Source organism: Cricetulus griseus, chromosome 8 (assembly GCF_003668045.3).
Source record: "Cricetulus griseus strain 17A/GY chromosome 8, alternate assembly CriGri-PICRH-1.0, whole genome shotgun sequence".
NCBI lineage: Eukaryota > Metazoa > Chordata > Mammalia > Rodentia > Cricetidae > Cricetulus > Cricetulus griseus.
Genome location: NC_048601.1, coordinates 92,928,610 through 92,955,021, shown reverse-complemented (window position 1 = coordinate 92,955,021; position 26,412 = coordinate 92,928,610). Strand labels below are relative to the sequence as shown.

Here is a 26,412-nt window from a genome sequence, read left to right as displayed (position 1 = left end):
CCACTTTTTCAGGAAGGCCTGTCCCCTATAGGCAGTTTCCACAAGGTGCTCAGCAGTGGAGGGGGATGTAAATGGAATGTTGAAGCTACCTGGCCTTTACATTTCCCAGAATATGGATCTCACCCACATAGGAGCCTTTCTTGAAATGTTGATTGAAAACAGGATGTGTATGAATTTGAATTAGGATGATCTCTTCATGTGTTTACTCACTCAGAACAGCATTACTTGTGTCCTGGTTATGTAATCCTGGTAGTGTAAGACCGACAAGTACCCAGCTGTGGGCTTTTGATTTTTATTAGTCATGGCAGGAAGTATCTCTTAGAGAACTGTGTGGGTTTAACACCACATTTTATTTTTGTTCTCACTTTGGAATGCCCAAACTGCCTTTGACATTGTTGGTAGAGGGTCTTTTCTCTCTCTCCCTTGACCACTTAGTATGGTTTTTCTTTCTTGTGAACTCTGGGGAAGGAAGTAGTAGGCCACTGGAAAAGCCCATGGTGAGGAGAACCTTGGGAGGACACCTTTTGGGGGAGGGTGATTGTGTGGAGGGTAATTTTTCTGAGCCATAAATTTAATGTAGTGAGTCAGTCATTTTACTCCCTAGGATTCGAGGAAGTGGCCAGTGAGGACTTGGAGCCTAGTGAAGAACTAGACCAGCCCTGTTTTGAGGAGTCAGTAGAAGACGCCCTGAGTGACGAGCACAGTGAGGTTTTGGATGTGATATCCAGTGAGGAGCTGGACCTTAGTGAAGATGAGTCAAGTGAAGGCTGTAGCTGGGGCCAGGGCGGACTTCTCAGTGAGGACCTGGACCTCGTCTCCAGCGAGGAGGAAGCCAGTCTCGGGGATGCGGAGGAGCTCAGCGAGGAGTATGAGGAGCTGCTGAGCGAGGAGGAGCACAGTGGGCCGGAACCCGAGGCGCTGCTTGTTCAACAATAAACAAAAAGGAATGGCCTGGGTCTCTGTTTTATATAAGAAGGTTTATTTTATTTAAAGAGTATATAGAATAAAGAGAAATTGCTTTTTATCACCACCATGTTGTATGTGGTCAGATTCCCAGAGTTGACATGAAAATCAGGGAGGGTAGAGGGCCCAGATGCCCCAGGCCAGCCCTCTTTGTAGGATGGCTGGACTAGCAGCCCAGGTAGCACTGGGCTGCTGTAACAAAGTACTCAGTCCTAGTGGTTTTAAACAACAAACTTCTCAGTGCTGCAGGTCCAAGGTAAAGATATGCTAAGGGCCCCTGGGAGCTGAGGTAGATATGACAGCTTTCTAGTGACTCTGCATACCATCTCCACACCTAGTTTCTCCTGTGACCACTGATGATCCCTGGCTCATGAGTTCATTTGATCTTGATTACTTTAGGGAGCTGCTAGTTAAAAAAACAAACATCTTTTGAGATTACTCAGACTTTTTGCAGCTGCTTAGGTTTAAATCCTAGTCTTATGCAGTTTGGGAGCTGGTAATAAACTTAGAAGTAGAAAATCTTGAAACCTGGGGATATTAGAAGAGTTGGAAGTTAGAAAAAAGAGTAATTCAGAGATCAGAGTGGAAGTGACAAAATGGATGGCTTAATACTGCATGTGGGATGATTACATCTCCAGCTTGATCACAAATGCTCTTAATTGGCTTAAGAACAAAAGTACTCTGTCTCCCCAGTGGGATTTGAAAGAAAGTAGTGGATATAAGATTTAAAGGTGTATAGAAACATGTTCTACCATTTTCCTTCTAGCTGGTTACTAAAATGCAGCAGCTTGTCTGTGTCTTTCACTAGCTTTCTTGCTTGTTCTTAAAGGAAAATGGACTGTGAGGTGTACAGGCCACATTAAATTAGAGATTGATGTTTAACTGCGAGGATGGAGACTGGTGATTTCTAACTGGAATGAATGAACTGGGTAATTTAAGAGTGCTGAAGTAGAGGATGTGCTATTTGAAGTTTTTGAGGCCTGTGTTCTTTGCTGCAGGAGCCTGACACTTGACCACCCCACAGTGTTCTTGAGGGTCTCATGTACTTTTTGAGATTTTTTTGGTAGCATTTCCCATTTAACTCCCCCCCCCCCCCCAAACTGGATGTGAAGCAAATAAGTACCTTGTTTGATTGAACTTTTTTTTTTTTTTTTTTTTTTTTGGAGACAGGGTCACTCACACGTTAGCCCTATCTGGCCTGGAATTTGCTATCTGGCCTAGCTTCAAACTTATTAGCCTACCTTTGCCTCTTCTAAGTGTTAACAAAGGTAAGGGGTGAGCACCACAACTGGCCTAGTTGGTATACTTTTATGTTGCACTCGTGGCCACAGACAGCTCACAGGTGGGCATCTATGATGCTGTCCTTGGATAAGAAGAGCATTGTCTTGCTCTTAAGTTTATCTTGGGGAAGATAAGCAGCAGGTTGCGTGATAGAGCAGTTAGCACTATCACTAAATACCGAATTGTCATATCAGAGCAGAAAGGACCCTCTCCATCTCTAAACAGAGCCACTGTGTCCTAGTGTGTTTCTTCTAGGGGCAAGTTCTGAGATAATCCATCTCCAGGGCTCCTCATGAACTGCACTAATTGAAAGTGACAGAGGACTTGACATACTTGACTTCTTTTACCTAGCATTTGTCTCCAGGGTTAGTGTGGCTCCTGGCTGGTTTTCATTTCTGTTAATTCCATGCTGTTATTTTCTACTCTTGAAATGTAAAAGATACCACTTGAGAAAAATTGTAGTTGTAATGAGTAGCCACTTTAATTTCAGCTATTAGGCAGTGGGGTTAGTGTTTGCCTTGTGTGTCTCCTTAGGATGGCTGGCTGTGTTTATTTTTATTTTATGTGCATTGGTGTTCTGCTTGTGTGTATGTCTGTATGAGGGTGTCAGATCGTTTTGAGCTGTGAACCGAACCCAGGACCTCTGGAAGAGCAGCTAATGTTTTAAACCTCCGAGCCATTCCTGTATTTTTCTTCTATTTTTGTTTGAAACTAGTTTTACAATGCGGCCCTTGCTGGCTGAGAATTTATAGTAGTTCTTTTTCTTCCCTACCCCTAGGATTAGGGGCATGTGTAACTACTGAGCAGTCTGGGGTGAGGGAGGTCCCAGTGAAGTGCCCAGGCTGTCTCTCAAGTGCTGGGATTTTAGGCCTAGGCTACTGAGTAGTACTGGTAATTTGGTTTCAAAGTCAATCACACAGAATGTTAAGATGTTGATGGTCGCGCACCCCCCCCCCTTTGTTTTGTTGGCTTTTGTATTTGGCTGTTGATAGGGAAGGGAAGCACAGGGATGGAGTGTTTGGTCTATGAGACAGTAGGACATTCTCCATGCTGTGTGAGCTGTGTTGAGTGCCTGGCTTTGCTTCTGAGTTTTCACTGGCAGGATAATCAGATTCGAAGCTAGCAAGCAGCCTTGTGAAATTTGCAATTTGAGTGTTTCATCACTTCCTTTAGGCTTTTTGTTATCTTTTCTGCCCCCCCTCTCCCTCCCTCCCTCCCTCCCTCTCTCTCTCTCTCTCTCTCTCTTCTCTCTCTCTCTCTCTCCTCTCTCTCGTCTCTCTCTCTCTCTCTCGTGTATGTGAGAATGTGAGTGTGTGAATGTGGTGTGTAATAGGGATCCCCCTCTTAGAGATATTTTTATTAGTTACTGTAGAGTGCTAGTTTCTTCAGTGTCAGAAAACAGGACCATACAGTTTCTCCTTAAAACATTTTTAAAATTTCATACGTATATATGTTTGCCTGTGTGTATGTGGGTGCATGCCTGGTGCTCATGGAGGTCAGGAGAGGGAGTCTAATCTCTTGTGTCTGAAGTTATGAATGGTTGTGAGCCACAGCATGTATGTGGGGGCGGGATTGATCTCTTTGAGTCCTCTGGAAGAGCAGTCAGTGCTCTAACCTGCTGAGCCATCTCCAGCCCCTCTTATAGTGTGTGTGTGTGTGTGTGTGTGTGTGTGTGTGTGTGTGTGTGTGTGTGTTTTGGGGTTGGCTGTTAGAGGTCAAGACATGCAGTTTTCTCTATCCACCTTGGTAGTTCCTAGGATTGCATTCATGTTGGCAGGTGTCTTTTTCCACTGAGGCGTCTTAGCAGCCCTGTTTTGTTTTTATTCTTTGAGATAGGGTCTTATTATGTAACAACCCCAGCTGGCTTCAAACTTGTGATCTCACCAGTTCCTGATTGCTATTAGAGGATAAATGTATTCTAACATTGTAAGTGAAACACCATATATTCTGGTACTTCATGGAATGAAACACATACATAGCCTAGCAAGTGCGCCATCACTGAGCTACACTGTAACCCTCAAATAATCCAGATTAAGTGATTAAGGAAAATTAATTGCAGGTTACATCCTTTGAGTTTAGTATAAACTAAACAATAAAGAAACAATGAAAATCAGACCACTAAATAAAACTTTAACCTTTGCAAAACAAAGACATAGTTGGGGTGGGGCAGAAGATGGCTTAGCTAGTGGAAGCACTTGCTGTGCTTAATTAAACACAGCCATGAACAACAAACAGTAAAGGTGGAAGGAGAGAACTGACTCCAGAGTGGTCCTGTCTGTGACCTTCACATGCCTGCTGTGTTAGTATCCCCACTCCAATTGTGTACGAAGACATACTTTCAATGATTTCAGAAAATACATTAATTTAGCTTGGTTAGTTTGAGATTAGCTTTGAAGAATTTTGTTTTACGGATGATGTGGTTTGACCCCAGTTTGCCAATTTTTACATAGTGTGTTTTTGATGCTTTTAATTGTGAAGACAATCAGGGTATCAGAGTCTTAGGCTGGCTTCAAACTGGGCTATGTTGCCAAGGATGAACCCGAACATCTAGTTCTGGGTTCAGAGTTGCTGGGGATGAAACCCAGCCATTTGAGATACCTTTCCTCTCCCTCTCCCCCCTCCCCCCTCCCCTCCCTCTCTTCCTTCCCCCCTCTCTCCCCCTCCCCTTCACCTTCTCCTTCTCCCCCCCTCTCTCTCCCTCTCCTTCTCCCTCCCCTCCTCTCTTTTCTGACAGGGTCTTACTATGTAGTCCCAACTAGCCTCTAATTCCCTACCTCTGCCTCCCAAGTGCTAGGATAACAGTGTGTCTACCATACTGCCTTGGGATTCTTTTGTTCCTCAGTTTGGGCATTATAAATACACTAATTGCTTATCCATGCTGCAGGTCTTCTGTCTAGGAAACTTCGGTGGTATACATACTTTTGTTTATTGGCTGCCAATCAATTTGTAAGCCATTTAGTAAATGAAATGGCCTAAGTTTTATTTGTAATTTTTGTAGTTACTGGAAAAAATTGCTTATTTGGGTTTTTTTTTTTTTTTAAATGATGGAAGAATAGGAAAGAGTCTGAACAAAGGGTGGAGAGATGACTCAGTGATGAAGGGCTGGGCCATACAGTATCACAGTACTCGGGGCAGACAGCTCACGTCCAGTTCCCTCTTGGCTTCTAGGCACTATACCCAAATGAACAAACCCATACAGAGACATACACTTAGAAATTTAAAAACATTCTGTTTTCAAAGTACATAATGAACCCCATAAAAGATGACATCTCTCAGTCATAGCTCAGACAACAGTATATTTCATTTGTTTACCATGTATTATTAAATCTTCTAGCCTTGAGCTTGGGGCACAGCAGGTCCGTTTGGTGAACACATCAAGTTCCTTTCATCGAACCACTGCCAAACCTTGGAAGTAGCTAGCCAGGGCTATTTGATGACATGGACGGTTGTCCTGTTTTCTTCGGACTCAGCTTTAGGCAGAGCTGCCTTGCCAGTTCTATGCAGAATAACCTTGTCCAGCTTATACCTTTTCTCTGGTCCCCGTGGTTCACTCTTGATCGTAGCCTTTTTGAAGGAATGCTGTTCTGGAACCAGGGCTCACTGGATTGTTGTGTTCATCTGACAGCAGGTAGACTGCCAGTTCTCGATTTGTTCTCTCTTGTCCTTGTGTCATTTATGAGTCTGATATCCTTCTGTATGCATTCATTTGTTTTTAAAAGTATGTAGTGTATCATTCTTTACAGATTTCCCATTTTCCTAGGGGAAATGAAAACACTAAGGTAAGTTTAAAAGGCAGTAGTTATAAATAGTATGTTGTTAGCTGCCATAATGAAAAACTGAACTTGCCGCTGACTTTAGGTACCCTTGACTGTCCTGGAACTCCTATAGACCAGGTTGGCTTTGAACTTAGAGGTCCTCCTGCTCTGCCTCCCACATGCTGGTATTAAAGGTGTGTGCCACCATGTCTGACTGTTTAATCCTTTTTTTTTTCAGGAGCATCATCATGTTGTCAGTTAAATGATTGTCATTTGTCCCAGGCAGAGTATTTCAGATTCCACTGGTCTTATAAAATTTTAAGATTGTTGTGTGTTCCTATGAGTGTTGTGCCTCCCTGTGTTGTATATAACTTGGGTACTGCCCCTGGAGGCCAGGAGAGAGTGTGGGATCCCCTGGAATTGGAGTTGAGATGGTTGTCAACCTCCATGTAGGTGCTGGAACTGAACCTGTATGAATAACACGTCTGAGTCTACTTTCAAGCCTTATCTTAAATTTAAAAATTTCTGAGCCATCACATTGAACAGAAATGGGAAACAAATTACAGATTCTTGGGACAGCTTCATCAGGCTCACTAGCAGTTAACATTTACCTGTTGCTTTTTTGTCTTGGAATTTTGCAGACCAGGCTTGTCTGCCTCAGTTATAATTAAAAGATTGGTTTCCAGGACTCAAGTCAAGCATCTCACTACTGTCTTTAACTTGAGCTCCGTGGTGACTAGAGCCTATTTGTATACTGAGCAAAAAAAACTGTTAAGTAGCTCTGTGAAGGCTGGATAAAGAGCCAGGTGTATATGGGTGTACCGTTCTCATTATGGGTCTGGTTATTTGCTTTGTAGCATTGGGCTTTATTTGAATGATACCATTAAGTGAAAGTGTTGGGCATGTGCTCCAGACCTGTTAAGAGCTCTTAGTAAGATGTTTGTTTCTAATGGACTGATTGATGTGTATCAGGACATTAACCCATTTTTCTTCTCCTATGGAAAAAAATATGCTTGAAATTATTTTTGTAACACAGCTTTTCATTTGTTTCTAGAAGACCCATTTGATGACTTTTTTGGGAACCGGAGGGGTTCCCGAGGAAATAGAAACCGAGGTACAGGCTCATTTTTCTCTGCCTTCAGTGGATTTCCTTCTTTTGGAGGTGGATTTCCTGCTTTTGATACAGGTATTAAAGCCTTAGATTGATCAGTTTGAACAAATCTTTTTGCTGGCACATTTTGAGTTTGTAGGGGTCTAGGCAGGTGGGTCTCTTTGTTTGGAAATCTATTTCCTGTCTTTAGGGCAAGTGTGTAAGATGGTCAGGGGCTTTATGTAGACAGGTATGAAGGTAATGCCTATAATCTCATGTATGACACTGGATGCCAGTTGAGGAAGATTTCCAAGTTTGGGGTTTGTAATGGCATCCTGTCTCAAAATAAGAAAGCCATCCCACCATTATGGGAATGTGGGGCATGTAGTTTCCCCTTCATTAAGGTGCTCATAAGGTGTGGCCCCAGCAGTGAAGTACATGCCGGATTTTCAAAAGTCTGTATATAGAAAACAGACTTTTTCCATCTTGAAAAAAATTCTATTGTTGTATATGAGTACTTGGGCATATGCATACCACTGTGTGTGTTTGTAGCCCAGAGGGAGATCTCTGGGGCTGATTTTTCTCCTTCCACAATGGTTCTTGGTATGAAACTAAAGTCATCAGGTTTTAATGGCAAGATTTTTTCAGCTGATAAATGATGCATCTGGTTGGCCCTAGTGGTTCTCTACCCATCGCTTGCAACCCTGGAGTGTGTCAACTAATCCTTTCCCAGGGGTCACCTAAGACCATTGGAGAAATCAGATGTTCATAACTAGCAAAATTACAGTTATGAAATAGCAACAAAATTAATTTTATGCTTGGGGGTCACCACCACAGGATGAGGAACTCTATTAAAGGATTGTAGCATTTGGAGGGCTGAGAATCACTGCTCTAGAGAATCATTAGTAATAATATTTTGGGCAAAGTAAACAAAATACTGAGATTTCATTTTTGATGTGGGCTTCAAAAATGTAAGTGTTAGACTCCCAGCACTCATTTCCTGTGGCAGCCTTATTGTGTAAATGATTGAGACGTGCTTAGGAATATGAGCTGCTTTAGTGTGAACATTTAAGAAACAGGAAAAGTACTGAGGTCTTTAACAAAACCAAACCTCATATCAGAAAATAGGTATGCTTTGTTATCTTGTAAAAATTAATAGTTCTTACAACCCATAGTGTAATCATGGTATGATTCAGAGCAGTGTGCACATGCTTACTGTAAGGGCATGATTTCTCAAAGATAATTATACTGTTCATAAAATTGTTGTAAAGTTTTTATTTTATGTAAATGGGTGTTTTGTCTGCCCTGGAAAAAAAGTGGCTTTTGCTATACAGTAGTGATTCTGGTGATGGCCATGCTGTTCAGACAGTGTCTGCCACTCCAGATCTGTCTGTAGACTATAATGGTCTTGCATTAATGGGGATCACCTGCCTCTTCCCCCCACTTGGTTGGATTAATTTGTGTCACCATTCCAGGACCTTGACATTGCTCTTTAAAGCAGCTTTTGGATGGTGGCGTGATGTTTAAGCCAGGTGGTGGTGGTGGCACACTCAGTAGGAAGAGGCAGGTGGGTCTCTCTGAGTTCGATGCCAACAGTTGCCAGGGCTGTTACAGAGAGAAACTGTGTCTCAAAAATGTTTTAAATTACTTGTGTTTGTGTGGACGCTTGCTGGGCAACACATGTCCTGGATGGAGATGGAGAGTGCAGTCAGTCTCATACCTCGTGGGTCGGGCATCAAATTCAGGCCCGATAACTAGTACCTTAACCCACTGAGTCATCTCACTGGCCCTCTTGGAGGCTTAATAAGTTTTGAACTTAGTAATTTTTGCATGAATACTTGAGAAGTATGCATTTTTTTGAAACTATGTTCTGTTTCTCTATAGGATTCACTTCGTTTGGGTCACTAGGGCATGGGGGTCTCACTTCATTCTCTTCAGCATCATTTGGTGGCGGTGGAATGGGCAACTTCAAATCAATATCAACTTCTACTAAGATTGTTAATGGCAAAAAAATCACTACAAAGAGGTATTTATTTATGAATTCATTAGTTTACTGTTGAGGTAGTGAACTCACCTAGAACAGGAACTTATCTCAATCAGGCTGGCCTCAGATTGAGAAAGGGAGAGGGAGAGGGAGGGAAGAGGAGAGGGAGGAGAGGAGAGAGAGACTGCTTCTGCTCTTTGTTCAGTCAAGATCTCGAATTTCTTGACTTTTCTGCCTTTTATGATTACAATAATGTGGTTAGAAGTTTGGGATACCACTATTGTGCTGTTGCTTGAAATGTAGGACCTTGCCTAGAATAGGCAAGTGTCCTATAAACTGAGCTATATCTCCAGCCCTTACTATTTTTCCACTTAAAAGTTGTTTTAATTTTATTGAGGCTTGGTAGAACTGGACGACCTTGAACAACCTCTGTCTTGCTGACGTTGGGTTGTGGTCCTTCACATCACTTAGTGTTTTTTCTTAGCCACCAGAGTCTGATGGCATAGTGTTTCATGTGCTTGCTGTGCACAGCTCCCAGAGCAGGGCCAAGTTTCTACTTCAGCTAAAGGGTTAAAACCTTTTGCTTTCAATATTTGCTCAATGTTTATGTTGAGGCATGCCAGTATGTGGTTCTGTGTGATGGGTTTTCCTGGCATTGTCAGTGTTGCAAAGGGAAAGTGGCTCTCTGAATAGGAAAACTCTAATGGTGGAGTTGGGCTGGAACCCAGGATCCAGGTGCTGTGCTATTTAGCCCTACCCCAGGCCCAGCCCTACACTTTGTGGTTAGTAACATTTTGCATATAGTTAGTAGACAGATTTATAGTATTTATAGAGTCTAAACTTAATTTTGACAGGACAGGAATTAAAAACAAAAAAACAACTCTTGAGGTGAATTTTTGAGCTTTGTTTTCATGGGCCTGTTCTATAAATACTCATATTTTATAATAGTATGAAAGCTTTTTTTAATGCTTCTAAGGACTGAGCCTAGGGCCTTAAGTTTGCTAGGCAGACTCCTCCTATATCCCAATTGAATAGAGGTTTCTAAATGAGTTATTTTCTTACAGAATTGTGGAGAATGGTCAAGAAAGAGTAGAAGTTGAAGAAGATGGACAGTTAAAGTCCTTGACGATAAATGGTAAGGAGCACCTGCTACGCTTGGATAACAAGTAATTCAACGCCACATTTCACAGAAATGTTAAAACCATAACAAGCACCATTTGAGGAATAACAGGAACTTTTTTTTTTGAAGATTTCAAACGAACTCGACTTTCTGTATAACTGTACCTAATCTAAAGTATTTATAAAACAGCTCATCGGAGCCCCTATTTGTCATAGACTTTTGAGTTTGTTGTTGGGACCACAAAATAGGACCATTTTTTTTTTTTTTTTTTGTCTTTAAAATTGTTGTAATATCTGTATGCACTTTGCTTTAAACAAAACAAGACGTAATCTGAGGTGAGCCCTGTGACTCTTGAGTAGTGCTAGGACAAGATTGTTCTTTGACACCAGCATGGATCTGCTTCCCATTGTGTTGAAATGTGAGTGAGTAGTGTCAGCCTGCTGTGACGTTAACATTGCCAGATGAACCTGCTACAGAAATATTTCAAGTTTATTTTCAGTATTTAGTAATGAAAGCTATTACTGCATCAATGGTAACACATTTCTGGTTTAGTGTAAATTAAGGATGTTTTCTAGTTGTGCATGGATGCTGGCAAATTCGTCAGTTCTGACAATTGTTTAAATATGTAATGTTAAGCTTAGGTTTAAAAAAAATCTGGTAATTTGGGTCTTTGTCATTTGCTTAAAAAAAAAAAAAAAGAAAATAAATGCGAATGTGTTTGGTGCATTCTTTCACGAGTGGGGTCTACAGCCTTCTTGTGTCTGTGTGATTTTGTGCCTGGGCTTCTAGTGCCCTTTTTGTGTTTATTTCTATCATCAAGGTGGATTCTGAGTGGAAGTTACATATAGACCTGTCTTCAGTGTATACAGAGAATGTATGAAGATGTGTAAATAGTGACCCAATAATTTAGTGTGGTGTGTGTTGGGGGGGGGAGGTGCGGCGGCGCTCAGATTATATGAAGACCTGTGTAAATAATGAGCAACAATTTAGTGATTTGTTGATGGGGGGCATTCTGGGGATTGAATCCAGAGCTTGTTGTATGCTAGACAGGCAGTTACCACTGATACCCTCATCCTTGTATTTTTGAAATATCTTCTAAGCAGCTCAGTCTAGTCTTGAACTCTAGATATTCCTGCTTTTACCTAAAGTGCTGGGATTATAGTCATGCTCCGTCATGCCTTGCTATTACAAGTCTTAGTATAACAGTTTGTGTGAGGAAAAGAAACTGGTCCAGAAGTTTTAATTGAAAACTCCATTGTAGTTTAGGGCACTGTGCATGGAACATCATGGTATAATTAAAGAACTTATCTTGTTTTTCAGTCTATAAAAATAGCCTTTAGTTACAACCATTCTAGCTAAAAGTTATGTGACTTTAAATGAAACCTTACATTTACCCCCGCCCCCACCCTATTTAATAAGTGAGTAGTGTGTAGATACTGATTGTTGTAAAAATTTCTCCTGGGACTGTAAGGACTCTTGACACTGCCTGGAATAGCCATTTTACAAACTTTCATAGGAGAGAAGGAAAGTTTTTAATCTTAAAGTGCATAGCTAACATGAATGATCTAAAAATGGCAGAGGGTTAAGCACTTGGACATGTGCTAGGAGAGAGCAAGGTGTTTGTAACTACAATGCCCTTGGATAAGGTGGGTATGCAAACACACTGCAAATCTGAAGACAGTGGGCGTCTGTTGTTTTACTTCCCAAATAATTTGTGATCAGAAAGCCTTAAGTACATCATGTGGGTATTTGGAAACAGGATGAGACAGAAGCTCTGGTGTCGCCTAAGGATATGGGAATGAAAAGGAGACCACAAGTGCTTGTCCTCAGTTTTGTATTTGCATATGGTTGAGTGCACTGGGATGTTGGGAGCATTGGAGGTCATGCAGCTGTGCTAGGGCCCAAAGACGATTGTTTGGGCGGGGTGGGGGGCACGGGCGGCATATGGACCAGTGCTTGATATTTGCACTTGATAGCTGTTGGTCTGTCTGTCTGTTCCTCTGTTGCTGGCTATGCAGCTACACAATCTACTTGTTAAACTAAATCTGCTTCCCAGAGTGGACCACACTTTGCAAGGGTTTGAATTGCTGTGTGGTGGTGGTGTTATTCATCAGTGACTTGATAATTGAAAAAGGTCCCTTTGCCTCCTTGAAAAGGAAGTTTCTCTTTAGTGTTTGGTCTTAGAAAATCTGACTGAAAGCTTGTTGAGGGTATGCTCAGTTTCTGTTCAAGGCCATCCTCAGAAGCTGGCTACTATGTGCAGAGTCCTTGCATAGGAGGTGCCTGTGTTCTATAAATTTCTTTTCCCCACAAATTTTCTTCTGTGCCCCCCAGCTTGGTTTCAGTCAATGTGGTGAATGATTATTCTCTGTGGTGCTTTACAAAAGTTCTAGGACTGCTTCTGGAGCTGAGTACAAACAGTAATATTAAGTGGATTTACTTGTGGAAAAGTTAAGAGCAGATTTCAGTAGCACTGTGTAATTAAACTGGTCATACACCAGAGTTCTCAGTCTGTGTGCCTACACTGCTAAAGTGTGCGTGCAGTACATCCAGGTACTCAGGTTTGAGGTGCAGTGCGATGAGCCTCTTGGCAACAACTCTAGTTTTATTCAGTGTGTGTGTGTGTGTGTGTGTGGTCTCTTGAGGAATATTATCTCTTCCAGAATTCTCATATCTCTCTCTCTCTCTCTCTCTCTCTCTCTCTCTCTCTCTCTCTCTCTCTCTCTCTCTCTCTCTCTCTCTCTCTCTCTGCCCCCCCCTCTTTTTTTGGTGTGTGTATGTTGGGGGTGATGATGGTAGAGAAAGGGACTTGTTCAGTAGTTCTACCCTCACCCCCCAAATTTTGGGATGATCTACAGACATGCACTGCCAGCCTCTCTTGTTTTTGTGACAGGTTCTCAAAACAACCAGGTCTACATATATAGTAGTACAGCCTACATAGTTTGGGAACGCAGAAATGTACCTGGCCGACTCTTGAATGCTGGGATTAAAGTGTGGACCATCACTCCCAGCCCTTTTGGGGGGGGGGGTCAAGATGGTTTCTTGGTATATCCTTGGCTGTCCTGGAACTCACTTTGTAGACCAGGCTGACCTCAAACTCATAGAGATCTGCTTGCCTCTGCCTCCCAAATGCTGGGATTAAAGGCAGGTACCACAACCGCCTGGCTCCCAGTTTTGTTTTGTTTTTTTTTTTAAGTGTATTGTGGATAGAACTCAGAGATTTGGCATGGTGTACCCAAGCTGTATTCCCCAGTCCTCTTCCAGAATATTTTCTCCGATTCTTCTGTTTGTAGTTTAGGTTTTCTGTATTGCTGGGGATTGGGAAGACAAGGTGTCACTATTGCTTAGGTTGGACTTGAAATTCATTGTGTAGCCGATTGCAACTTTCCAGTTGTTTTTATTATAGGCACAAACCACAAACCATAGATTGATCTCCCTAGCATGTACCATCTGCTAGCACAGAATAAATCATAACCTCAACCTCAGTTGTGTAGGGAGTTTGACGACACTGATGTATGAGACCCTGTTTGGGGTGAGGAAGAAGTGGTGGGGAGTATTGAAATGCCCTTTTCAAAGCTTTCCCTTAAAAAACATTGTACATTCATGTTTGTGTGTGCCTGTGTCTCCATGTGCAGGGTACACATGTAAAAATGAAGTGTGTGTTGTCTGTATATATGCGTGCGTATCATGTGTATGCAGTGCCTGAGGTGGCCAAAAGAGGGCATTTAGATCCTGGAATTGGAGTCACAGACAGATGTAGTGGCTGTGTGGGTGCTGAGAAGTCCATTCTGGTTCTCTGGAAGAGTGGCCAGTGCTTTTAACTGCTGAGCTATCTCTCCAGCTCCCATTCTTGAGTCACAGGCACACACACCCGCACATGCAGACACACCACCCACACATCCCCCACCCCCCACCCACACCCACACACACACTGTAAAACTAATGCCGTACATGTTTAGGTGAGAGTGAGTTTAACATGAAAACTATGGGTGTTTTGCCTACATTTATGTCTTGCATATGTATGTTTGTACTGTGCATGTCTAGTAGCTTTGGAAGCCAGAAGAGAGTGTTGGTTCCCCTGAATTGGAGCTAAAGGAAGTTGTAAACTGCCATGTGGATGCTGGGAATAGAATCAGATCCTCTAGAAGAGTGGGCACTGTAACTTCTGATCCTCCTCTACAGCTGGGGGTTTGGTTTTGATTATGTGTCTCTCTCTGTGTGTATATGTGAGTATAGGGTTAGGCCAAAAAAAGGCACCTGATTCCTTGGAGCTGGAGTTGTAGATGGTATTGAGAAGTTTGCTGTGCGTGCTGGGAACCAAATTCAGATCTTCTGGGAGAATGCCAAATGCTGAGCCATCTCGACAGCTCAGCCCACTGCCGCACTATGTTCTGTTAAAGGCTGGTTTTAGAAAGCATAGTATATAAAAAGTCTCCTTTTCCCAGTTTTGGGGAAAGAAAGTCTTATTGTGTAACCTGTATTGATAGTATATCAAGGAAAAAAAAAAAAAGGCTTCCTCTTAATTGACCAAGAGTGAAGCCAGATTTGAATTCCTCCACTGTTTTCTTGTGTGGCCACTGGCTTATCAGCATGTGTGTCTGTATCTGTCCTGTATCTCCCCACTCTAAAAGGGCTATGCTCTCTATTGAACATTTTTTAAGAGTTTCACAAGGGAAGAAGTTACATTACTGCTCCGAATGAGCAACTAAACTCTAACTCTGGAAGAGCAGATTCATATTCATTCCCCTGCCCCTCCTTTTTCAGACAGAATTTCTCTGTATAAGACGGGCCCTCTACCTTCTAAGGCATGTGCCATGACCACCCAACATTATTTGGTTTTGGGGGGAGATTTTTTTTATTTTTATTTCATATGCATTGGTGTTTTGCCATGGGTGTCTGGAATTACAGGTGGCTGTAAAACTGCCATGTGGGTGCTGCGAATTAAGCCCAGGTCCTCTGAAAGAGCAGTCAGCGCACTTAACCACTGAACCATCTCTCTAGCCCCAAGGGGCAGATTTTTAGCTGCTGATCCATTTCTCCAGCTCCAAAATATGTATTAAACTAAAGCATTTAATAAGTGGCATCTGGTTTATGTCTAGCACTTTTGAGCCCTGTTTGTTTCCCTTAACTGGTGAGCATGTGGCATAAGGCAGTGGAGCCTGGCTTGGCTGCCTGGGTGCAGGTTACCTTGCATGTGTTCCCATAAATAAAGCCTGGCTCTGGTCCTAGATAGAGAGTGCTCCAGGAGGCAGGCATTCAGGAGTGGCCACAGCTGTGGAGTGTGGGGGGTTGCTAAGCAGCACTCTCCTGTAGTAACAACATTTGGCCTCAGTCATGGGGAACAGTTGGTGTTTTTAAGATGCCCATTAAGTCCCAGCCCTGGCTGCCTGAGGACTGACTTGGTTATGACCACCCTCACCCAGGGTTTTTGATGGGTATGATGAGCAACATGATTTTAGGGAACAACAACATGGAACAGATAACTTTTTACATCTAGAGGACATCAACTACTCTGCGACTGCTGGAAGTCATTTGTCCCTTTGTCTTTGTTCACTGTGACTCAGGAGCTTTAGGATGCTTGTGACACACACAGTTCCCAACAGAAGCTAGGCACCTCCTGTCATCATCTGTGGTGCTTTTCATAGTTTTTTTTAACCATAGCGTCAGGGTCTCTATCCTCACTTGGTAGCCTAGGCTAGCCTCATAATTACGGAACTCATGCTTTGGCATCCTAAATGCTAGAATTGCAGGTGTTGTGTACAGCTTACTAGTTATAAAAATAACCAGTGTATGCATCTCTGACTCCAAAGATCATAATTAGTAGTCTTTAAAGATGGTTCGTAAGTCTGAGGGTTTAATTGAATGGTGCTGTACTTGTCTGACCTGTGTTAGGAGTAAATTATGTCCTGTTTGAAATCAATGCTTTAGGGATTCCTTGGCTCCTAGGTACCCTGATAAGATGCTGTTTATTTCCTAGATTATGGCATTCCCCCTGCTGCCCCTGTGCACACAGTTTGTTTTCTCCCTGTCTCCCACCCTCATTTCTTCCAGGCTGGCCTTTTATGTTGGTTCCCCCTTTCTGGCTGCTGTGTCCTTCTCTCACAGTTGCTCCCCATTCTGTTGGTTCAATTGAGACTGGCTGCACACAGTTCCCCTCACTTGGAACTGTTTACAACTGAGTTAAAGAACAAGAACAGGGTTGTGTCCCTGAGCCTGACACATGGCAGACACCAGCTGTGTAACTTCATCTTGTGGGCTAGCAGGTGATGCAGGTGGCATTAATGATTTGAGTGAAATGGACTGTTGTTCCTCACTTCATGTACTTGGGAAGGAGGCTCTGTGGAGTAGGAGTACACTCACATTCAACTAGACTCCATGGCATCTGAAGTCATGCCACACTCGTGACAGCTGCTGAGTATTTCTGTCATAACTTCTGGGTGACTTCAGTATTTTGGCTCAAGACGCCGACAGGTCATGGGTCTGTTTTAAACTCATTTAGCTTGTTCAAAAGCAGGATGTTTTGTGGTGTGTTCCCCAAGTGGAAATGTGAGCTCTCATAAACCAACCTCTGTATTGAGCAATTTGGATATTTCCATCAGTGTGACTTGGGATGTGGCCTAGTACTTGACTTGCATTAGGCCCTGGCTTGGATCCCTAACACCAAAAACAGCCCCATTAAAAAAATGGAGCCAGGCAGTGGTGGTACATGCCTTTAATCCCAGCACTCTAGAGGCAGAAGCGGGTAGATCTCTGAGTTTGAGACCAACCAGGACTACACAGAATCCCTGTAAACAAAACAAAAGAATGTATCAATGGCTGATGTGGTGGTAACAACCTTTAGTCCTAGCAGAGAAAGGTATATCTTTTGAGTTCAAACTCAGCTTGGGCTACACAGAATTCCAGACCCTCCCCATACCTCTGAATTTAAAACAAACAAAAAAATCCCAAGAATTGTCTAGGACAAATTGTGTGAAATTTTTAATTTTTTTTTCTTTAAATTGTATATGGGTGTTTTAGCTACATTTATTTCTATGCACCATGTTCATGCCCGGTGCCAACGAAAGCCAGAAGATTGCAGACTTGGATCATCTAGACGAGCAGCCAGTGCTCCTAACCCCTGAACAAATCTGGTCACTTTTATCCTATGATTTTTTTTTTTCTGCCAATTTTTCTATGATAGAGTGGCCAAAGAAGAGCGGTAGTGTGCAATCACATGGCTAGTTTGGGGAGCTTGACGGAGGTCTGTCAGGCTGCCATCAGGAAGGAACTGGTGGCTCTGGGTGAGATCGTGAGCTCTGAGTCTTTAAAGTTGTTTGTCCCTGCATGCCTGAGAGTTACTACAGAGTGCTCAGGTCTGTAATAGACCATACTTCTGGCACCCATGCTGACTCTTCCAGCCCTTCCTGGTAACATGCTACCCAGAAGGCTGTGTTCCTGAGTCTCAGATGATTTTCCTGGTTTTGAAGGATTGCCAGGAGGACCTGGTGTTTGTTTCAGTTGTGGAAAAATGCACTTCTGATTCTTCCAGAAAAGGCTTTGCACATCTTTTATTAAATTACACTTGCTTGTATGTGCATGTACATTCTATCACCTTTGGAGGACAGAGGATAGCATGCAAGAGTTGGTGGCTTCCAGGAAACTCAAGTCATTAGGCTTTGTGGCAAGCACCTTTGCTCTGACCTTTATTGTTGTCTCTACCTCTGTATATCCTAAATGCAGAAGGCCTTGTGTCTGAGATGAGTTAAATGTAGCAAGCTCTGGGTTGCTCAGCTTGACTTGTGTTTTCCCTCCTAGACATGCTAAAGCTGGCAGTTGTGAGTGCTCTGAGACATGCTGGCTGTGAGTGAGCCTGGCTTATTTTCCTTGTATGGCATTTGACTCAGTGGTGTGGTTCCTGCCTGTGTGACATCAAGGGCACTTCTCACTGGAACTTTTGTGTCTTTTGCAAGTCAGGTTCTCATGTTGGCTTTCAGGAGCTTCTACTACTCAGAATATTCCTTGGATTGGGCTTACAGCCCTTCTCCAGTCATTTACTTACTCGCTTTGCTTCCAGGCACATAGCTGTAAAAAGGTTGTTCCACTGACTTGGGTCTACCTGCTGCTGGGCATCTGGAGCTGGGGTGCAAAGTGTTTGTCCCAGGGTGGAGGAGGAAGCCTTCAAACCATGCAGGTTTGGACAGATTTCCCTGGGGTCTAGCCACCTTGCAGCTGTATGGATTTTTAGGAACTTGAATGGTAGAACAAAATCTCTTGCTAATCTCTCTCTCTCTCTCTCTCTCTCTCTCTCTCTCTCTCTCTCTCTCTCTCTCTCTCTCTCTCTCTCTCTTTCTTTTTTTCCTTGAGACAGTGTTTCTGTCCTGGAACTCTCTGTAAACCTGGCTGGCCTTGAACTCACAAGCAATCTGCTTCTGCCAGCCTCCCAGGGCTGGGATTAAAGGCTTGTGCCACCATGCTCAGCTCTTGCTTATCTTGAGGTGAAGTAAAACTGCTGTTTGGGGAGTTGGAACCATGTTCTTCTTCCCTGGGGTTCTGATGGGTCTTGTGAAGGTACTATGCATTGTGGCATAAGTGAACTCCCTTGTACTTGTGTTTCCCTGTCAGTGTGGGCTTTACTTGGTACTTGGAGTCCTTATTCCAGTCTGATCTGTAAAATTGTGAAGTCATCCCTCCTTCCGGGTTTCTCTGTGCAACAGCCTTAGGCGTCCTGTAACTAGTGCTCAACTGGCTCTGTAGATGAGACTGTAGCACAATAAATAAACGACCCAGAGACTGATCTTTAGGTTCACACTTGAAGCTGAAGGTCAGAAAAGCAAAGTCTGTTAAGCACTACCCTCAGGCGAGTGGACTGATGTCGCTGCCTTTTCTCAGCACGGATGGAGAATGAATGCCTGGGATTGAGATCTCTCTCCTGTCTTATATACCTCTCCTGAGTCCTAGGATTAGAGGTGTGCACCACCTCCTAGCTTCTGGCTGCTGGGATTACAGGTGTGCGCCTGGCTTCTGTGGCTTATGGCTGACTTTGCTTTCTGAATCCTCGGCAAGCTTTAATAATTACAAGTAATATATCACTACAATTCCCCTTTTTTTTGTCTAATACAAAAAGGCGGCTATAACAAAAACTATATACAGTATGTGCAATAAGTCCATACAGTGTATCTAGTCAATAAGTTTGTCAATAATGTCTAGTCCATTTGCATTTGACAAATTTAGAGAAAATACTATCTATCTTGGTGAGTCCAAAGTCTTGCACCTAATTTATTTTTATTCTAATTTGCATTATCAAGTTATCTTTTAATGTCTCTCAAACTTTTACACTTCAGACCACTTTAGTGAGTTTCTTTTCTGAGTCTGGCAAATAATGAAAACTATAACTATACTAACTAGTCTTCAACTCCCTCAGAGACTCAAGAAGGAAGTATTATTGAGTAAGCGACTTGCAGAAATTGTGAGAAAGGATAAAAGCAGCTGACGGCCTGGACAGTCACCAAGTTCTTCCCCAACTTTTGGGTATCCATCTTCGGCCTATCATCTCTGACAGACTTTCCTGGGAAGCTAGATTTTAAAGGACTGTCCCACTTGACAAAGTTTTCAGTTATTCCTATGTTGCATACTGCTTGTCCAATTTGGACAGCATACTGTCAACAGTTGAGGCAAGGGCATTTTCTTGCTTATTGGCCTACTTTTGCCATAAAGTAAACTCCATGGTAGGTTTCTTTGATGTCCATCATCTCTTCAGTAGATTGGTGCTGAGAGAGCAGGCATGTCTCATTTTCATAAAAATATCTGTCATTAAAATATTTTAAATGCCACATTCTAAAGATCTCTGAAGTGTTTGAAGATGACCTCTTTCTAAAATATATCTCTGTTTGATCTTGAAAACATACCTAATGTGATTACAAGTTGAGGGCTGCTCCTGTAGTCTTGAGTTGTGAATGCTTTCCAGTCTCAGACACTGCAGATTGATTCTCCAGCCTGCCCCACTGTTACAGCCACAGCACTACGGAGAATACTAGGCTCCTGGCATATGGGTCCCTGGAAGAGCTCCACACTGCAAGCCATAGTGTAGGCTGGCACCACACCTTCCCCGTTCCTAAGAAGCAAGTGTGGAGGACATCTGCTGTTGGAGTTTATTATGGCAGTGTGTCTCAAGCTTCCTAATGCTGTGACCCTTTAGTAAGGTTCCTCATGTCATGGTGACGTCCAACAATAAAGTTATTTTGTTGCTGTTTCCTAACCATAACCTCACTGCTATTCTGAATTGTAAATATCTGGTATGCAGGATGTCTAATATGCACCCCCAGTGAGAGAGTCCCGTGACCCCCAAGGGTTGTGACCCATAGTTGAGAACTGCTGGTGATGGTGCTGTTTCTTTGTTTTGCTCTCAGGGACACTATGAAGTTCACCCTTGTTTAATAGGATTTCATTCTTTTTTAGTGTGTTGGGTCCTGGGTGTGCAATACATGAACTCAAGTTGCTAAATTAGCGCCAGCCCTTGCTCTGCTTTTCAAGATTTGGTCTTCTCCCAGCTGCTGGCACAGCCTAAGGGTGTGTCTTGAGGGCCCTGTGGATGAGCTCTGAGACCCACCCTTGGTGCTATGGTTCAGCTTTGCCTGACAGGCCAGGCCTGATTGGGTGTCCAGGGATAAATGGGGGTGGGTGACAGGCTGGTGGTAGCAGTGCCACACACACGTGATTTTACTTTCAGACGGAAGCTCACTAACATAACAGCATGGCTAGGGCACACATCCACTCACTGTCCCTGCCTCTGCAGGGGACCATTCTCTCTCTTTGCAGGTGCTTGTGAGGGTGCTAAATAGGACAGGCAATGAAGTCCTTTCTGTGATAGGTGCTGTTCAGGACAAAGCCTTACTTCTGGCTTCTGTGATGTCTCCCTGGCTACTCTGTGATAAGGCAGCAGTGCTTGGTGGGCGTGTCTGTCTGTCTGTCTGTCTGTCTGTCTGGTGCCTGTCCAGTTCTGCTACAATCTGCTGTGAAGGCTGTGGTTGGAAAATAATCAACCAGGTAAATTGGGAGTGATGTGCCAGGATGGCAGGCATGGTCCTCCCTCAGCTGCCAAGTTCTCAAAGCTTGTAAGGCATCTTCACATTAAGGGATAAGGATGAATGGTGTTTGAGCCCACGTGCTTGCCATCATTTTGAAGGTGGTGGTGTAATGGTTTTCTGCACCTTTGTGGGTTCCCACTATAACAGGACAGAAAAGTCATCAGAACTGTAATACAGCATCCCATGGGAAAAGCAGCTTAGTTTCCATGGGCTGTTGTCAGACTGGCCATGCTTCTGGGCCCATAGAGCACTTGCCCAATACTTCTGCTTATAGGCAGCTATGAAAACAGAAAACAGAAGGTTCAAGAGGAGGTTCTGAAGCAAGGCAGGAAGACATCATGGTGCAGAGTGTGAAGGTCACAGCATGGTACTTGAGAAAAATTGGTGTACTGTTAATGCTTTTGTTGTTGGGATTCTGCTCTTGAAACTTGCAAGCACAAAGCAGCCTGTCTGCAGGACCATCTGTATTGGGGCTGGGCCCATACTGTGTGCTGGGGTCAGCAGCCCAGCCCAGCTTTTTTCACATAGGAGTCAGGCCTGGAAATGTCTCAGACACCAGTGGTCACGCTGTGTCTGCTCTGGTCCACACTGCCTTAGAGGCAGCAGTTGCTAGGTGAAAAAGCTTCAGGGCTCTTGTCACAGCAACCAGGTCATTGATTTGGGTGCTGGCCACCAGCCACTACCTGCAAGGAGGGCTTTGCTTGGATGAATACAAGTGAGCCCTCCTAAGAAGTGCCCAGTGAGAATTCTGGAGGAGAGAAATGGCCTGTGTCTAGTTATTTCCCACCTTTATTTCCATCCTAGGTACTTCAGTTTGTGGCAACCTGTGCCCCACAGTCCCATGCTCTCCAGTGTTGGGCCAGGGAATTTCCTAGTGGGCATTTTCAAGAAAGTCCTGAGAGCTGGAGGACACTCTGAGCAGGAAGGTGGTACCCATGAAAGGGGTTGTGGGTGGCTCCCATAGGCCACTGAGTATTGGCCTTCCACCACTGGGCCCTCAAGCATAGACAGAGAAACCACATGTGCCTGAATACTGGTTTGCCATGTGCCTGTCATGAGAACGAGGCTACATTCTGGAAGGACTCTGAGGCACAGCATGTAGAATTTTTGTTGAGCTTTCTGTTAGTCATCTTTTTAAAATCTCAGTTCTTAAAATTACACATTTAAAAATTATACATTTATTTGAGAGAGAGAAGAGAGAGCATGCACAAGTGTGCCTGTGCAGATCAGAGGACAATTTGAGGGCCCTAGGGTAAAGCTTAGGGTATCAGGCTTGGCAGCAAAGTGCCTTTACCCTCGGAGCCATCTTGCCCTTAGCTACTTCAGAGGCAGCAAAAAGCCAGTTTTCTCTGCATGGTGAGTTGTTTCACTCTTAAGAGTAAACACAGAGCTCTTCGAAAGTGCTCTGAAAGCAGGTATGGTGTGCATTCCCAGGCTAGGGAAGGTAGGCGTTTGAAGTACAGAGATCCTGCATGGAGAAGGAAGCGTGCCACCCTCCCCATTGACGGGTGTCTGCTATAGATGTCTTAGCCAAGCTCTGAAAGCCAGAGTGTGGGGAATTTGCCCAACAGGGGTGGTGAGCTTGTAAGACTGCTCCACTGAGGGCCACTGCCTGTAAGTCAATTGGAGGAAGTTTGGTTATTTCTGTTGGGTGATGAACCCCATTGGGTGTGTCTGGGTTGAGCCTGCAGATCCAGCAGGACTGTTGGGAAGGGTGCTTCTAAAGGAGAATGTGGGGAGCATCCTATCTCCCCTTGTGGCTGGATGGGAGCCTGGGAAGACCTGGCTCTGGGCGAACCTGAGGACACCATCCTGGTACTGAGGTAAGTGACAAGAGCAAGAGGCTGCTGTCCTGAGTCTCTGCATAATTCCCCCCCCCCCACACACACACATACACAAAAAGTTTGTGGGGGTTTTCACACGCATGAAAAAAGTGATTTCCTTCATGAGTTACACGCAATCAACATGCTCACCCTCCTTTTCTTCTTCCTGTCATTCTTTTCTACCTTCCCCCCTTTTTTAGCTATAGGGTGTTGGTATATATACCTCGAACTGTGTAGTCTAGACTGATAGTCCAGGGAGTGCGCTGTCATTCTGCCTCAGCCTCCTCTTTTGGGATTATATGTATGCACAACCATGCCTGTCTCTTGTTCGTCATTTATTTACTGAGATCTCCCTCCCTCCCCAGTTCTGGGATTGATGGTGTGCACCACTACCGCCTGGCTTATTTAGCTTTTTAAACAGTCCATGGAATGATTTCACAGGTGTTCTCTGCTCAGAAGAGAATAGTCTGGCCTGATGAGTGCCCAGTCTCTCCATAGTTGGGTGATTGGCCAGCTGTGGGGTACCCCAGGGATAATTGGCAATACGCCAAGGGACCAGTGAGCTTTCACAGTATCCTCTTACATGCCATCATTTATGTCAGTCAGGTTCTGAACCCTGTCACTATTTGCCTGCCACTATACAGCTGAGTAGTTAGGACATTATTCTCTTTGCTGACCCTCATGGGTTGGGTGTTGTTTCAGAAACCCCATGGGGTGGTGCTAGCCTCTGTTGCTTCCCAACTTGTGCCTCTCCCTCAGTATAGTCTTTGAAAACAGTGCCTCAGCATGATGTCTTAACATGGGGTAATTTTCCTTCCTCAGGTTTTGGTCTCATTCAGACATGTTTCTTGTCTACAGATACGTCTATGGACTTGCAAGTTTGCCCATGTCACATTTTGCCCTCAGCTCAATGCAGAAACTGTGTGGCTCAGCAGGGTCCGCAGGCTCTAGGTCACCCCCCAGATTATGTAGGATGAGTGTAAACAATGGGGTCGAGACTGGCACTCTGGACAGGCTGCTGCTGCTGGCTTACCTTTGTGCATTGTTGGTTCACTGGATGCCTGTAAATAGCCTTGTTGAAGCTTGCAAGCTCAGTGCCCTGGACTGTTATCTCAACCCAACCCCAGTTTTTTGAGACAGTTTCTCTATGTAACAGTCATGGCTGTCTTGGGACTCGCTCTGTAGACCAGGCTGGCCTCAAACTCAGAGAGATCCACCTGTCTCTGCCTCCTGAGTGCTGGGATTAAAGGTGTGTTCCACCACCGCTTGACTTGGATTTGGGGGTTTAATGAACCTTGTGACTGTCGTCCCAGGTGTAATACTTGACCCCAGCTTTAATATCTTTCAGAAATGTGTTCCATTCTGTGTAGTGTCTCCACACAGTGGAAAGATGTAGATGCAGTTCTTTTTTTTTTTTTTTTTTTTTTTTTGGAGACAGGGTTTCTCTGTGTAGCTTTGAAGCCTGTCCTGACACTCTAAATGGAGTTCTTAATGGAGTTCTTAATAAGCTGGAGTTAGATATAGAGGGAAATGCTGACAGATCAGAGAGCTACAGCACGCCTTACCTCCTTAGTGCCTCAGCATACAAGAGAAATTTCCTGTTTCTCCCTGCTTATATCCTGTTTGTGCCTAGCTACCTCACTTCCTGTCTGTCTATACAGACCTACAGACCTCTATGGTTAGTTCCATTCTCTGACTCTCAGACAGGCTTTACTTGCACAAGCAAGATATTACCACAGGAAGATGGGTGAGTTTCTGCCCATCGGGAATGGCTTCTCCACAGGCCTGGCTCCAGCAGAGCCTGGGTTCATGGGAGGTGTCCAAATGAGAACTGGTCTTAAATACTTCACACATTTCCTTGAGCAAGTGCCTCCCAGTGATGAAAGGAGAAGCTACATGTAGGTGGTTGTGTCTGGTTCCCTTTTCCACCATAGGAAGGGGGCTGCTGCAGGTCTCTTGCAGACTGTGGGAGATGTAGCAGGGCAGCTGCTCGGGAGGCGAGCAAAGGTTCACCCTCCTTGGAGCTCAGTTTTGGAGAGCCATTGCCTCCAGTTTTATGATTGGTACGAATTATAACAGCACTGTTATTCAAAGTTCCAGGGAATCGAAGTCAGTCCTTTAATTGTTGCTTTCTTGTTTTATTTTCAGTATCCATCTAGTGTGTAAACCTTTAGAACCCTCTTCTGTTTCTCCAAAGATAACAGCCTTCTGAGTGATGATGGGCGAGTGTTGAGGGGGTGTAATAAGCTGTGCTACAGACCTGGCCAGGAGCCCTCTGGGAGATTGTCTGGGATCTGGCTCTACCCTGCAAGCATGGTGTGCAGAGTGCCTGAGGCTTCTCAGTCCTCCTAAGCCACTTCCTGCTTGTGCAGAGGTGATGCCCCCTTGGTGCAGGCCTATGAACGTGCCTGGGCTGACTCTGGTGCCTTTTTGCAGGGCTGCATTATTGGGCTGGCAAGAACCATTTTAAGCAGTATCTGCCAGGCTTTGTGCCTTGATTGTATACTCAGACTCTAGACAATGGTGTTGCAGCACAGACAAGACAATTGGTTTCTTTGGGATTGCTTTATGTCCCCCCTGGGAAGATGATGTTCAGGCCCAGCAGTGCAGTGGAGTTCATGGCAGTATGGTGGCTCTCGAGATGGAGCCATCTTTTGGGAAAGAAGGCTGGTGAAGCCTTCTGCTCTCAAGGGAGGGTTGCAGCTCACAGCTCTCCCTGGTGTGCTGTGCTTTCAGGTGTGGCCGACGAGAACGCCCTTGCAGAAGAATGCCAGCGGAGAGGCCAGCACATACCAGCTCTGGCCCATCATGGCCCGGCCCCAGCAACAGTCCGGGTCCCCTCCCCGGCCCGGCCCCCGGCCCCGTCTCCAGCCCCGACTTCAGCCCCGTCTTCGGCCCCTTCTGTCAGCACCCGCCCACAGAAGCCACCCAGGCCTGCCCCGATGGCCAAACTTGTGTCTAAAAGCAACTGGGAAGATCAAGAGCAGGACAGGCAGCGGGTTCCTGGCAACTGGGATGCCCCCATGACCTCAGCAGGTGTGCAGAAGGGAGCTGGTGTGAAGCACCCCCAAAGTGATTTTTCCTCAGACTCAGGACAGCGACAACAGAAGTCAGGCCTGTGTTGCTGCATTCTGACCTGAGCCAGGCATGGGGAGCCAGGGTGCCTGGGTGGGGGCGGGAAGGTGCCAGGCCTGCCGAGCAGGGGTAGAGGAGATCCCTGCACCCAACTCACCTCCCACAGCCACTCTGTACAGCCTAGACCACCCCATGATTAAAACGGGGGTCCCAGTATTCTGATGTGTATGGAGTATGTTGTCTGGGTCAAGTTGACTG

The 26,412-nt window shown here is 44.4% G+C and overlaps 1 protein-coding gene across 6 annotated transcripts in view; it reads left to right on the top strand.

Annotated features, from left to right (window-relative positions):
• Positions 1-26,412, top strand: part of LOC100758507 (dnaJ homolog subfamily B member 6) — a 93,736-nt gene that overhangs the window by 27,825 nt on the left and 39,499 nt on the right. For 2 of the 6 annotated variants that reach the window (XM_035448947.1, XM_035448948.1), the window contains exons 6-9: positions 7,054-7,185; positions 8,974-9,115; positions 10,138-10,208; positions 25,816-26,370. In XM_035448947.1, coding sequence (XP_035304838.1) covers positions 7,054-7,185; positions 8,974-9,115; positions 10,138-10,208; positions 25,816-26,219 — 749 coding nt within the window. In that variant the 3' untranslated portion in view covers positions 26,220-26,370. Of the gene's footprint in view, positions 1-604; positions 952-7,053; positions 7,186-8,973; positions 9,116-10,137; positions 10,209-25,815; positions 26,371-26,412 lie in introns of those variants that run through there. The other 4 variants (XM_027429566.2, XM_027429564.2, XM_035448949.1 and 1 more) reach the window with 4 other exon arrangements.